The sequence below is a fragment of the Hyperoodon ampullatus genome (assembly GCF_949752795.1).
Source record: "Hyperoodon ampullatus genome assembly, chromosome: 10".
Lineage (NCBI taxonomy): Eukaryota > Metazoa > Chordata > Mammalia > Artiodactyla > Ziphiidae > Hyperoodon > Hyperoodon ampullatus.
The window spans coordinates 41,060,921-41,076,027 of NC_136923.1; the positions used below are offsets into that span (position 1 = coordinate 41,060,921).

At 52.5% G+C, this 15,107-nt stretch overlaps 1 protein-coding gene across 3 annotated transcripts; it reads left to right on the plus strand.

Moving 5' to 3' along the window:
- Positions 1-1,215: 1,215 nt before the first annotated feature.
- Positions 1,216-14,595, plus strand: CSPG5 (chondroitin sulfate proteoglycan 5; the record flags this gene model as incomplete). Of its 3 annotated transcripts, none has more annotated exons than XM_079712770.1 (5): positions 1,216-1,312; positions 1,975-3,085; positions 5,896-6,084; positions 7,951-8,107; positions 14,434-14,595. In XM_079712770.1, the coding sequence occupies 5 exons, from the start codon at positions 1,216-1,218 to the stop codon at positions 14,593-14,595; spliced, it is 1,716 nt and encodes a 571-aa protein (XP_079568896.1). The 3 variants fall into 3 exon arrangements, with proteins under 3 accessions (XP_079568896.1, XP_079568897.1, XP_079568898.1); XM_079712771.1 differs by having other exon boundaries at positions 7,951-8,026; XM_079712772.1 differs by lacking the exon at positions 7,951-8,107 and having other exon boundaries at positions 14,434-14,485.
- Between the last annotated feature and the right edge of the window lie 512 nt (positions 14,596-15,107).

Here is a 15,107-nt window from a genome sequence, read left to right on the forward strand (position 1 = left end):
AGAAATGAGAGTTTCTCAAATACCAGAGTTGCCACATCTCGAGCAGTGACCCCAGATATCATTTGGGTTACTAGATCAAGAGGCAGACAGTCGGTCTGGTGGACAAATTAGGTGACTGGGCCGTGACTCCCCAGCAATCAGGGATCCAGAGATGAGTGGTTTTGGACGGCAGAGTGAGCTTTGGACAGGGCCAACAGACTTTAACACGTGGCCTGGCGTCCGCGTGCCCCCAGGCTGTGATCTAGGCCGCTAGCGACTACCCACCAACCTGAGCTTTGGTGGCCCGGGACACATGGTGTGGGCGATGTATCCTGGAGAGAGAGGAAGGAACCGGCATTAAAGGCTGCTCCCCAGGCTGCCCTGAGGAGGCGAAAGGGAAGGCACTGTAGCCACAGTTCCAGGAAGGTCTTGCCCCCCTGCCCCCGGGATGCGTTCCGGCCGGCCTGGCTGTGCAAGGTCGGGGGCTTTGGCTGCAGACGGATTAGGTCTGATCCGATTAGGACCTGGGAGGTCCACTTCGCCCCCTTGCCTGGCGCTGTCAGCGACCGTTCCGCCCTCGTGGGGACTCGGAGACCTCCCGGAGCCCCTTCTCCGCCCCGAACACAGGGTTGGCGCAGAAATCCGAGAGGCTCCGTGCCCCCCGGGGTTGGCTCACTGCCACACCGCGGGCTCGGGCTTCCGCCCCCTGCGGCCCTGCCGAGCCCCGCCCCGAGCCTGCGGGTGTCTGCGCCCCCGCCTCCTTGCTTGCCGCTTGGCGGGTGGGTTCCTCGCGGGTGGGGGCCCCGTGCCAGCCCTCCACGGGGAGGGCGGAACCGCGGCCCCGCCCCGCAGGTCTCCCGCCAGTGCACCTGGCAACTAACGGCACCCGCGGCGGTGTGCGCCTGCACCCGCGCTACCCAACGTCCGTGTGTCTACGCATCCGGAGCCGGGGGTCTGTCTGTCCCCCTGGCAGGCGGACTGAGCAGGGCAGGCGTCAGAGCTACGTGCGGCGGGGCGGGCGGGGTGGGGGCGGCGCAGAGCGCGGCAGCCGCGGCGAGGGAGGCGGGGAGGCGCGGCGCGCCGGGGACAGCGGCGGACGGCGGCGGCGGCATGCGGCTTCTCCCGTTGCCCATCGTGGGCTGATACGCCCGCAGCAGCGGCGGGAGGCGCGGCGGCCGGCGAGCCGAGGGCGCAGCCAGCCGGGCAGACCGCGGACAGCGGTCGGGACGCCGCGCCATGGGTCGAGCCGAGGGCGGGGTCCCGGGTCGGGGGCCGCCGCCGCTGCTGCTGCTTCTGGGGGCCACGCTGGTCCTCGCCACTGGGGCCGCACCGGGTAGGTACCGACAGCGACCGGGACCCCAGCAGCTCTCGCGCCCCACCCTGAGCCAGAGTCCCACTGGCTTCGGGTACAGGCGGAGTCCGCGAGCTGTGGCAAGGGGGCGGGGCAGCGCCTTGCCTGCAGCCCGGGCGGGGGAAGGGGCGCACGAGGAGATGGGGGACTTGGGGGAGGCCGAGTGGTGGGTGGCAGCCCCGGCTCTGGTGTGCGGACCCAGGTGTTGGCTGGGGGAGGGGCCTGGTGGGCGGAGCCTGAGGGTGAGACTTCGGGGCGGGACCTGGAGGTGATGGGGGGGCGAGAGGATGCGAGTTCGGGGCGGGGCCTTAAGGGTGCGACTTCTGGGCGGGACCTGGAGGTGGAATGGAGCCCCGAGGGTAAGATTTATGCCAGGAGCTGGAGTCGGGGGCCTCCCTGGTTAGACTGCGGGTGTTGTAGGGGGCGGGGCCTGAGCGAGGAAACGTTTGGCTGGGTGTGTTCCCTGGCTTATGGGGCGGGCTCGGGGCGGGACTTAAAGATGGGGCGTGGCCTTGGGAAATCTTGAAGCTGAGGCTTAGGGCTGGTGGGGGTCTGGGAGAGCAGCCGCGGCGGGGCGGGGCGCAGCCTAAGGCCCTACCACGCCCGCTGCCCTGACGACAGGCCCATCTCCCTCCCGCCCACAGTGCGTGAGGCGAGCAGAGCCGTCGAGGCAGACAGGCAGGTGAAGAGAGTCCTGGCATGGGAGCCGCGTGCTAACGACACGCGGGAGAAGGCCGGCCCACCAGCAGCTGGGGAAGATGAGACCTCTCGGACTGCGCCCGGCGGCGAGCATGTGGTGATGGGCCCTGGGGTCGGGCCAGATGAGGCTCTGGAGGCATCGGCGGCGGTGACAGACACAACCTGGCTGGAGGCGGACAGCCCAGGCCTGGGCGGAGTGACGGCAGAGGCGGGCAGCGGCGACACCCAGGCCCTTCCAGCCACGCTCCCGGCTCCCGACGAGGCCCTCGGGCAGTCATCGACACCCCCCGCCACCCCCGAGGCTACAGAGGCCAGCGGGCCACCCTCCCCCACCCCTGGCGACAAGCTGAGCCCAGACCCTGAACTCCCCAAGGAGAGACCCTTGGAGGTTTGGCTGAACCTGGGAGGCAGCACACCTGACCCTCATGGGCCAGAGCCCACGTACCCCTTTCAGGGCACACTAGAGCCCCACACGGCGTCAGATATAATTGACATCGACTACTTCGAAGGATTGGATGGTGAGGGCCGTGGCGCCGACCTGGGGAGCTTCCCCGGGTCTCCAGGTACCTCGGAACACCACCCTGATCCTGAGGGAGAGACCCCTTCCTGGAGCCTGCTTGACTTATACGATGACTTCACCCCCTTTGATGAGTCTGATTTCTACCCTACCACATCCTTCTATGATGACTTGGATGAAGAAGAGGAAGAGGAGGATGAAAAGGATGCAGCAGGAGGCAGAGACCTGGAAGATGAAAATGACTTTCTAGTGCCCACTGAGAAACCTGGTTTGGGGCCCGGGACAGGCCAGCCCACCGGTCGGTGGCATGCTGTCCCTCCACAGCATACTCTGGGTATGGTCCCCGGCAGCAGCATCGCCCTCAGGCCCCGCCCAGGAGAACCAGGCAGGGACCTGGCCCCAAGCGAGAATGGCACTGAGTGCCGCAGTGGTTTTGTGCGACATAACGGCTCCTGCCGGTCAGTGTGCGACCTCTTCCCAAGTTACTGTCACAATGGCGGCCAGTGCTACCTGGTGGAGAACATAGGGGCCTTCTGCAGGTAAGGGTGTGGCAGGCAGGTTGCCGGGGGTTTGTCAGAGAACTCCTGGAGAGGGCATGGGAGGCTGTCTCAGCAGAGAGGGGAATGTGACAGGCACAGCTTCCCAGAGGTTGTGCATTCACAGAAATCCCAGGTCAAGGGATAGTCACAGCAAATATTCTATAGAATTACATCTTACGTGCACTTCCTGTGATCTCATCACTAGGAGAGTTTCCTCAGAAATAAGATTGTGTATTTCCTCTGAGTGTTGTGTCCTTTACCAAACCAGTAAACTGTAGAGGCAAAACGAAGGGACTCGGCTAAAGATTTTGGAAAAGGCCTTTGCTGGCTTGAGGACAAGTTCTTGTTGGCGAGTTCTGACTAAACTAGTAGAAGGCGTAGGCCCATAAACGTACTGGGAGGAGAGATAACTGCTGACCACTCCCTCTGAGCCATGTGTGTGGCAGGAGGAAGGCCCTGTGACCCTGTGGGGCACATGCCTGGGGTGGCACATAAAGTCACAGTGAAGACCTTCTCATTGGGAGCAGACCCAGAAAGCAGCCACTAGAACAGGTCAAGTCAAGCAGAGTGTCTTTCCTGGCATAGCAGTTGTGGTGGGGTTTCTTGACTTTGGGTAGTGGCTTTGCCCCTCCTACCTTGATTGTTGTCTTCCTGGGGATACCCAATCCAGCGTACTTTAAAGACCCAGAGAGTTTAGTGTCAGAGTAAGGATATTGTCTGCAACCACCATCCCATGCCTCATCAGTAATTACCCCATACACCTGCCGTCACGGCAAGGTAGTTAACCTGCTGGAGAGCTCACTGGCTTATTCTGGAAGAAGCACAAGTCCGGGGTGACCTGGGTGGTTTGCTTGTCTCCATCCTTTACAGGACCTAGAAGTGGCATGGAGGCCTCAGAGTCTTCCTGGGACTTGTTTCCACTGGTCCTAGGAGGAGCATTTCTGTAATCTGGGTGTCTCTTTTTAAAGTGTCATTCCTGATGTCTCTTTTTCTTGGTCTCTTTGGAGGTATGTGAAGACTTCAAATTTCTGTAGGTCTTAATGTTCTGGTAGAAGAATAACATACAGAATGCATGAATGCTGCACCTTTGGCATTAAACCTTAAGTTCCAGTTGCTTCCCATGAAGTTCTTCTTCCCTATAAATGATCATGACTTTAGCGTCACTCATATAGGATGTGTCCACACAGTTCTGATTGGAGTTGTCCAGCCATTGCCAAAAAGAGGAACTGTGATCAAGAAATTATGGCAACGAGACCTTGCTGGTTGGTTAAGGGCTACCAGAAATATGAGGAAACCCTGTGATTTTGCTCCTCAGCCTCTAGTTGGGGGGACTACAGTAATGACTTTAGCCTGGGAACTATGGAATCTGCAAAATCGTAATCTTTCAACCTATTGGGGGCCTGAGTTTTCACCTTCAAATTAAGCTCCCTATCAGAGTATGAAATTTGGAGCCCTTGCTGCCTCTGGAGAGCTAGACAGTTCCCAGAACCTCCTGGAGCTATCAGAGGACTCCCAAATGGAAGAGTAAGTGTGTCTTCACTGAGCAGCATGCCTGTACTGACCATGGATCCTCCAGTGGGTCCTGCCTGAGAAGGGTTTCACACAAGTCCACTCCAGCTCCCCTTGCACAGCTTCCATCCCAGGATCACACTGGGCCTCTCTACCAGAGATTCCTCCTCTGGTGGGTACACCCAGGCCCAGCCCTGGCTTGGAAACTGTTTTGCATTCCACTCACAGGAGGCTGCTGAGCCCTTGGTTGCATACTGCAGCATGCCTTTGTCTCTGTCACACCGACCACTGCAGAGAAATGAGCAGAGCTATGGCAGAACTTCTCTAGAATGGTCGGTTAGAGGGATCTTCTTTCCCCGCCATCCTCCAACAGCCCCCCACGACTGCAAAGTGGCAGTTGGAAAAGAGAATTCCCTGCTAGCCTTGTATCCCTGCCCTGTTCTAGGTGTGGAGTACCTAATTCTTCCATGCAAAATTTCCCCATTTATGGACCCCTTTCTCTTGTCTGTCATTCACCCTGAGGTTCATGTCCTCCCTCCTTTGCCTGCCTCTGTATCCTTCCACATTTTTCCTCTTTGAAGCAGCCTGGTTCCCATGGAAACAGCAATGTCACTGGAAGAGTTGGAGCCTGGGAATGTCCCAAGGGCAGGAGAAAGTCACTCAACGAAAGGACTGAAACCCACCCAGAGGGTTGATTCTCACTCTGTTTTCATGACAGTTCTCATGGTAGTAGGACTGGAAGCTTTAGGGGCAGCACTTTGGGGGTTGCAGAGATAAGGGAGAATATACATCTGTCTTTGTGCTTGTCCTTGTCTGTCGCTTCCTTATTTTTCAGTGTCTGGTTAGCCACGTGAACTAGATGGGACTGCAATGCCACAAGATAGGTTTTTCACGTTGTGTAGGGTGGATCCTACTACTTTGTAGCTGTAGCTCCTATTGGTCTTGTTTTCCATCTTTTTTTTTTTCACCAGAGCCCAGGGGGGTTGGGGCGGTCTGGGGGTGTGTGGGAGAATCCTGTGATTATTCTCACTGAGGTGGAAAACGAGGGTTCCCTTCCCTCCTCGAAACTGAGTTTGCTCAGTTTCTCAGCTCCCCGGTTACCTCATTTGTGTCACGAACCTCTTCATGGAATGATTGTAAGGACAAGGCAACAATAGCAGCCATAAGGTCTGCACAGATGGGGGCCCCAAAGTCCCACTAGGAGCAGGCTGTTGAGGGAAGTCCTGGGGTCAGGGGCCAGGCCCTCATTGCGGCCACAGCTGCCAGCCCATCGCCTCAGTCTCACCCTGTCACCGCTGCAGGTGCAACACGCAGGACTACATCTGGCACAAGGGGATGCGCTGCGAGTCCATCATCACTGACTTCCAGGTGATGTGTGTGGCCGTAGGCTCGGCCGCCCTTGTGCTGCTCCTGCTCTTCATGATGACGGTGTTCTTCGCCAAGAAGCTCTATCTGCTCAAGACAGAGAACACCAAGCTGCGCAGGACCAAGTGAGTCTGTGACAGCCAACCCCACCCCATCTGACCCAGGGATGTGGTCCTGAGTGTTTCTGGCACCTGCCCTCCATCCCTGGTTGTGTTTTTCATACCAAAAATTCACCCAAGTGTAACCATTCCTACACAGAATGTGCTGGAATTGCAGCAGAGGTTAAGCCCCTGTGGCACACTGCAGCTGCCCAGCACCATTCCTCACGTGCGTGCGTGCGCACACACACACACACACACACACACCGCTGTATAGAAGGTGCTTAGAAAAGGTAACCTGAGTATAGCAGCTCCCAACTCTGGTCAAGTAAGTCACTGTGCTCGGTCCCCCACCCCCACCTGACTGCACCTGCTTCCGGGGTCTCTGACAGCCAGTGGCCAGCGTGAGGATTTCGCTCACAAATCAGCATGAAGTGACTCCAGCTCCCTCAGATCTGCCGTCACTCAATACCAGCTCCTCCTCAGTGAGAGGGTCTAGCACTGCAGTGCGTTGCTTTCCAAACTTGTCAATCCTTGGTCCAGGCAGAAGGGCAGAGGACTCAAGGAAGCCCTCCTAAGTAGAATGTGGGGGGTGGTGAGACCCCGGCCCTCACTTTCTTCACTGTGGATTCTAAGGGCCGTGTGGGGATATGGAGTCTCATTTCAGCTCTTCTCTTAGCAGAAGAGTGACTACTGTGCACATGTGAGAATCAGCATGCATTTACCCTTTAAGTCCATGCTTGAACACTCAAATGTGACCTTACACACTATGAGAGAATCACTGTGATCACTAAGCAAAGTAAAGAACCTTCTGAAATGTCACAGAAGGAGGAGACTGGAGTTCAGCTTCCTCGGGACCCAAGAGACAATTTATGCAGAACTGCCGCCCACCCCCCCTTTCAACCTGTTGTCCAAGTAATCCCCTCCCCCTGACCCGAGACTCCCTCCAGAGAACGTGACCGAAGGACTTGCCCCGGGTCCTGGGAAAAGGACAAAACGCCATCTGTTGCTCCTTTGCTGGGTGAACTCGTGAGATGTGCAGATGCCAGCAGCTCTCTGCAGCCTTTCAGCTAACCGTTGTGGGCCTACAAGGGCCTCTGCATTGTGCCTGTGCATTGAGGCAGGGCTGCATCTGTGCCTGTGATTACAAGCCAAGACCCTTGGCTCCTCATGCTGACACCAGGGGGTTGGAGTGGCGGGGAGGGTCAGGGTGGGGATGGGACCACCGATCAGGGCTGCTGCTGATAGGAGAGAAGAAGCAGCTGCCAGGCGAGTGGAGAAGCAAGAGCTGAGGCCCAGGGAAGGGCCTCCTTCTAGGTCGTCCTCCTGTAGCTGGTTATGCGTTTTGTGCAAAACAAGGCTCCCGCAGCCCTTCAGCTCAAATGGCGCCTCCCTTTTTTCCCTCTGCATACCTTCCTTCTTTCCCAAGCCTGGTTACTGCTCTGAAAATGCTACATGTACCCAGTGCACTACAGATACTGCTGCAGTTTATTGATTCTAAGATACACGGTTTTTTTTCACATATTAACGTCTCTGAAACTGGATTGTGTCTTACAGTCGCTGGCGTCTTATAATCACTGTTGGCCTAATGGCAGTCATGATGTAGTTGTAATTGTCTGGCATGCACAAACGTGGCCATAGCTGTTCATATCATTGTCAGTTCTTTATCTAAAGTCTAAATGAGCTCCTTAAAGTGTGTAATAAAAACTCTAGGAGATAAGAAAGCATTGGATCATGGTTTAAATTGTAGAAGATTTTTCTTAGTGGTACATCAAATAGTGGTGCATCTGTGGCATTTGATGAAATACAGTACCTGACCCATGAAGCTTCTATCAGATTTCGCTGTGATCGTTTCACTTACATTTTTTCCCTTCTCTCTTCTGTCCTAACCAGCAAATTCCGGACCCCATCTGAGCTCCACAACGATAACTTCTCCCTCTCCACCATTGCCGAGGGCTCTCACCCAAACGTAAGGAAACTTTGCAACGCTCCCCATACCTGCTCCCCCCATGCCTGTGCCTTGGCTCTCTATGATAATGTTATCTGTCAGGTAACTTGTCTTCTTCACATCTGTCCTTGTGCAGGTTCCAGCCCCTGGCCACATCTCTGGTCCACTTCAGAGTGTGGAGCCACCCTTCAGAGCTCTGAGGATCAGGATAGGGCAGGCAGTTGGGGCCATGAAAGTGAGAATAAGGGCGTGATGGTGTACCACTTCCCGGACAAGCAAAGTTATACAAAGTACAGAAGATCTGTTTCTAGGATGACACATGATTTTTAGCTTCATCTAGGCTTTAGAAGTCTGATTTTTGTCTTTCTATTTTCTATATCAAGGAGAAAGGCTCCGCTTTCATTGCTAGGGAATTTCCTGCTGGTCATTGAAGCAAATGGTGGTTGCTCTTTGGGATGAGTGGGGAAACCTCTGGAATGGCTGGAAAAACAGTGTCTTTGACACTGTTTTGAGGACCCTAAAAATGAGCAGGCTTATATACATTGGTTACGGCTGAGGTAAGCACAAAACACTTATGGTAAGGTGGAAGCATAAGTGTAGGGGTAAATCTGCCCTTAAGAGTATAGGCTCATAAATATAAGTTGAAACCCAATAAAAGGTCCCAGTAGACCATTTTCTAAAGACACTGGCCCAGTGTGTTATCTGGACCAGACTAACCAGTCAAATACTGGGTACTGTCAGAATTTCAGAAATAAAGCAGAAACCATCCAAGCCCCAAATCATATCAGATCCAAATGCAAGAATTCTGCACATGACACAGGCTCCATACCTCGAGGTAAATGCATCATTACACAGATAATGGAGTGAAACTAAGACTTTTCAGATGGAAACAGTGGAGTTTAAGAGGAAATTTTGAAGAAGTTCTTTGAAATAATGGACCATAGAGTATAAGAGCTCACAGGGGCCTTCACAGTCTAGGCCAGTGCTGTCCAGAGGGACTTTCTGTGAGATAGAAAAGTTGTGTGTCTGTACTGTCCACTACAGCAGCCATCAGCTACCTGTGGCTTCAGAACTCTCAGAATGTGGCTAGTGCCACCATATTGGACAGCACAGATCAAGACCATTGTCTTCTTTTTATAGGTGGGGAAAGTGTAGCCCCAGAAGGGGAAAGAGAGAATAATAGTACATGAGACCTTCCTTGATTACCAAATCCCAGAAAAGAAAAGCTTGGCCTGGTGGAGGAGGAGCAAAGGGGTCTATTTAAAATAAGAAATGAAAGAGGCCAATTTAGGATAATTTTTTAAAGTCTTTGATATAAAGGGTAGAGAAAGAACATACTTGGTATGCACCAAGATATTAATAAGTTCAAGGTGGACATAATAACCAAGAGAACAACATGTCTTGTAATCACTGAGATTGGTAACCACTTTAATCAACCCACAAGGATATAGGATGAGCCTTATCTTGGGACACCCTATCCCTACCTTACCAGGCCCCTTGCAGTGATGTGCATTTAGTTGTCATTTATGGACTACTAGTGAATGGTGGCCTGCCATGGGGTCTCTCAGGTCCACTGTCTGATCTGCCATCTCGTACATGTGGGACAGCAGGCCTGACCCATACAGTGATGCCTGCAGTCAGGGTGTTTATTGTCCATGGAGTGCGAGGGTCCTTAGCAAAGTTTCTGACTCATGCATTTCAGGCACCCTTGTTATGTCCACCTTTCCTCTTCACAAAGATGGAGGGGAAAGAAATAGCTCCTCTTGGAGGCCTTGGTTGTATGAGCCAATACAAAGGTTTCCAGTTCTTCTTGGCTGAGCCAACTTTGTGAAAGCAAGGCATTTGTCCATGAAAGCTGCCACTGACCTTGAGTTCAGAATATGGCAAAACAGAGGGGCTTCCCTGGTGGCGCAGTGGTTAAGAACCCGCCTGCCAATGCAGGAGACACGGGTTCGAGCCCTGATCCGGGAAGATCCCACATGCCACGGAGCAACTAAGCCCGTGCGCCACAACTACTGAGCCTGCACTCTAGAGCCTGCGAGCCACAACTACTGAGCCCGTGTGCCACAACTACTGAAGCCAGCCTGCCTAGAGCCCGTGCTCCCAACAAAAGAGTCCACCACAATGAGAAGCCCGAGCACCGCAATGAAGAGTAGCCCCCACGTGCCGCAACTAGAGAAAAAAGCACGTACGAAGACCCAATGCAGCCAAAGATAAATAGATAAATGAATAAATTAAAAAAAAAAAAGAATATGGCAAAACAAAAATGGAATGGAGCAGGGTGGTCAGCCATGGTAGACTCTGCCTGAGAAGGGCCATGGGGTTGTCTGGGCAGCACTCGGGGCATCCCTCAGCGAAGTCGTGCTCTCTAGCTCCTCTTGGATCTTGAGGGCCATTTCCACCTGGCATCCTTCCCTCAGCTTGTGCCCCAGGACACATCCTGTCCTCTCTGCCAAAACTCTGAGCATGTGAGGGGGTGACTCTCCTGTCCAGCAGGTGGATTTTCTACAAACTTCATCTCTAATTCCCTCCACCCAGCCCAGAAGTCAGACTCGGTCATAGTCAAGATCTTGTGGGCACTGACAGTTAAGACAGTTGCCGCTTTATGATGAAGTGGAGCCCTAGCCCTTGCTTCAGCCACCACAGTGATTGCTTACAAGCGATGCTAGCAGCAGGATGAAAGTGAGAAAACCTCCAGGTGAGCTAGGAGCTGAAACGAGGGCACCTGAGTCAAGCCTGCTCATTTAGTCTCCCCATCCCTCTCCCTTCACCCCTCAAATTTCCTTGTTGGTTTTGGCATCTCCTAAAATTTTGGAGAGTTTTATTTATCTTAGTAGAGGGGTTATTTCTTTTACACAAGTCAAGGAGATTGAATGGGTCATTTTCCTACCCAGTTTCAGTGATCTCTATAAGCCACACTCTGAAAAGATTTCAAACAAACAAAAAACCATGCTGCTTTGGGTCTGGTGTGGGAAGGGTCCATGGCTGGTGTCTGTGTAGGGGGCATGTCCCTTTCCTTTGCTACATGCATCGCTCTGTGCTGTTCCTCGCCTGGGCCCTCTGGACTGACCTGGGGCCCTGTGGCTGGTGAGCCAGCAGCTGAGTGCGTGTGAGTCTTCTGGAGCTGAGCAGCCAGCCTAGGAAAGGAACTTCGGGAGGAAAAGGAAAAGCCCAAAGCTCCTCAGCCCCTGCTGTTGAGGTTTGCCGTTTTCCAGGAGGAATGGCAAGTGTGTAGGAAGCCGGGCGCTCTCCAGCTGCACAGCATGAGTGAAGTCACCTGAACTCCACGGGCAAACTGCCCAAGCGCTGAGAGCCACCCTGTTGGTTCTCACAGCTGTGCTGTTAGAGCAATGCATGGCTGTAACTTGGTCCTCCGGCGATTTGACAGACCTTCCAAAATGTCCCTTAGTGTTTCCCACCGCCATCCCACCCCCCAATTTAAACCTTTCTTACTTCCCAGTCTCTGTTTCTTCCATGTATTTGGTAAAACACTGACTGCCCACCCCATTCTGATAGAGGCTTGTGTCTGGACAAGTAGGCGTCCAGGCCTGAACCCCTGGCTGAAGGATGCCCATGCGGCTGGGGCAGAATGCCAGAAATAGTTCCCAGGACTTAGCCCAGAGGGAAGTCCATTTCCCTCTTGATGAGGGACTTCCACGAAATCAAAGGTGCATAATCCTTCTGCTGAGGGATTCAGCAACCCTAGGCTTAAGAGGATGGAGTTCTGAGGGAAACACTTGGACTAGGATAGCTCCATCTTGGTCTAGACACGCCCTCACCCGTTCTACATGTTGAAGGTACTTAGCTCATCTCATAGCATTGTCTGGATATCTGTGTTCCTTATTTTTAGGATCTACTTTTTCCTCCTATTGACCCAGAAGGCAGCTTTCTCATCTGTCCAAATCCCATAAGCCCTCACGGTGCCAGTTTTAATTTGGGTCCCCACCCTCATGGCATCACAGTTTTTTTTTTGTTTGTTTTGTTTTTTTGCTGTACGCGGGCCTCTCACTGTTGTGGCCTCTCCCCGCTGCGGAGCACAGGCTCCGGACGCCCAGGCTCAACGGCCATGGCTCACGGGCCCAGCCGCTCCGCGGCATGTGGGATCTTCCCAGACCGGGGCACAAACCCGTGTCCCCTGCATTGGCAGGCAGACTCTCAATCACTGCGCCACCAGGGAAGCCCCGGCATCACAGTTTTGATGCCCAGGTCTATAAGACTCACTAAATCCACTTTTTTCACATTATGAGAATATCCCTGTGCCCCTGCATCCCCCCAAGGTGTGTGTGATGGGGCGGGAGTGGGGGCAGTTATCTTGAAAAACATGAAAGTGATTTCCACGCTTGTAAGAGGAGAGGTGAGTACAGGCCATCCTGTTTTGCTTCAAGTTTTGCTGTGATCCAAAGTCCATTCTACTCAGGGTCTCAAGCGATCATGCCCAGCGTCTTCCTCCACACAATACAGAAGTTCTGCCTCATTCTGCTTCCCTCTGTATAAAAAACCTGTGTGTGTGTGTGTGTGTGTGTGTGTGTGTGTGTGTGTGTGTGTGTGTGTGTATGTACAAAATACACTTAATATATCAGGGCAATCTTTCCATCTCAGCACATATACATTTATGCCATTGAACAGTTTTTTCTAAACCTCTGCAAGCAGTGGTAGAAAATATCAAGTGCCTATGCGTGCTGTGCGCAGCTGCCTTGCTTGAAACCTGCCTCAGCACAGGATGAAGTTCATTTCCTCTTGTGCTTGTCTCACTGGAAATGGGGAACATGTGTTCAGCTGTTGTCTGTAAATTACTGCTGAGGTCTTTGAAACTCTATCAAATTGTTCTGTTGAAGCTGGTCTTCTGGGAAAGTGCTAAGTGAGGCTGGAGCAAGGGGCAGGTAACAGTGATTTCTGCATGCACAGTACGTTTAAACACCAGTAGCAACTGATGTAGGCCTGGAGCCTTTCCCTACTTTCCAACTAGTCACTTGCCTGACCTAGTGCCATTATGGGTCAAATTCAGTAGCAGGGAGCATGGACAAGAGCTCACAGTTTTTTGTGTTTTTTTAAATTTATTTATTTGTTTATTTTTGGCTGCGTTGGGTCTTTGTTGCTGTGCGCGGGCTTTCTCTAGTTGCGGTGAGCAGGGGCTTATCTTTGTTGCGGTGCATGGGCTTCTCATTGTGGTGGCTTCACTTGTTGCAGAGCCCGGGCTCTGGGTGCACAGACTCAGTAGTTGTAGCTCGCGGGCTCTAGAGCGCAGGCTCAGTAGTTGTGGCGCACAGGCTTAGTTGCTCCGCGGCATGTGGGATCTTCCCAGACCAGGGCTCGAACCTGTGTCCCCTGCATTGGCAGGTGGATTCTTAACTACTGCACCACCAGGGAAGCCCAAGCTCACAGTTTTGTGGAGAATGCCCTGGTCCTTAAGCACGATGAGTACCTTGAATTTTGGTTAAAGCAAAAAAGGTCTGAGCTAGCTGATCAGATAGGGACTTTACCCTTCTTGCCATCCATGAACCTGCCTGGGTAGCTACACGACCTCTTTGATCAGCACAGTTCCAAGCACTTGAGAAAGAACTGAGGCCCATTGAGTCGCACAGTGTAAAATCCCCTCAGGCGGTCCTAAAGGAAAAGAGTAGTGGGAAGGCAGGCACTGCTGTAAGAGTTCTCTGAATGCAGAGCCGGAGCCCTGTGTACTGGTGTGGGTTTCCTGAAAACCTTTAACAAATTCACTTCAGGTTCAGGAGACTGTCATAGGGCTACAGGCAGCACACGTGGATAGGCAGGAGGGCACGGGTGCCAGTCAGAGATGGGTCGTGAACCAGCAGCACAGGGCTTGGATTGAGGAAACACCTTGTCAGTTAGCATCTTTTGGTAGATAAATTCTGATAGGAAGAGGCTCACACATCTCCAGCCTCTAGTCAGAGAACATATATTTGCTGTGGGGAGAGAGGCCCTAATTTTGCCAGGAACAGCTCTGCACCTGACCACAGTCCAGTTTGTGCCCCACTGAATACACCGACAAGTCATGTTCCTGATCAAGACCTTTTTGTGAGAGCAGAACTCAACAAGATGGAGGGCCGTGTGAAGAGGGGCCAGGCAGAGCTCACCAACAGGTGAGGCTTTAGAGGGACCAGGCCAGGTATTAAAAGGGACTGTTTCTCCCCAGTCTCTGCCAAAGAGAAAACCTCACACTGGCCTAAGTTAAAGGTATTTGTAATGCAATTACCTGTCAAGTTTTCATCTATATCTGGCCAGTGTTTTTGAGGGTGGTGTTCCTAAAAAGTAGCTGCTAATGAGTCCCTTTGGTTCATTCACGTCTCAGAGCTTTTTTCCTCTTTTCAGTTATGATTCTTTCAGCCAAATTGAAAAGCCTGAGATGTTATTTGATCCCTCTACCCACTGTCTCCTTGCCACCCCTCCCTCACCTTTTTTTCTTCTTTCAGGATGATTCTAGTGCTCCCCATAAAATCCAGGAAGCTCTCAAGTCCTGCCTGAAAGAGGAGGAGCCATTTAACATTCAGAACTCCATGTCGCCCAAACTCGAGGGTGGCAAAGGTGACCAGGCCGACTTGGAGGTGAATTGTCTTCAGAACAACTTAACCTAAAGCAGAGCAAGAAGAGAGGAAATGGGGGTGGGGGGTGGGGGAGGAAGAAGAATTATCTCCTCTTGTACAGAGTATTTCTTGTAACCATTTGTTAAACTCCTTTCTTTTTTCTGATCTCATGGCATGCTTTGGTGTATTTTGTACAGGAGGGAAAAAACACAAAATATGCAAAGAACCTAAAGAGAATTGCATACATTGGATTGTTTTGTCTGTGCTGTCTGTACATTGCTTCTGCTGCTGTGATTTCTAAACCTATGCTGTTATTCAACTGACTTTTTTTTTGTACTTTGACCCACCTTTTTTTGAAATACCAGTAAAAAACAAAGTTCTTGAAATAAAACTTTTTAAAAAGCCATTTTCCTGATGTAATTTTTTCTACTCCCTACCCCTTCTTGTCAGTTTGAGTTGAATTCTTCCCTTCATTAAAGATGTGTATTTATACATGTTTGAAATCCCAGAAATGGTCTATGTATTAGTCTGCTTGAGCCGCCATAACAAAATACTACAGACTG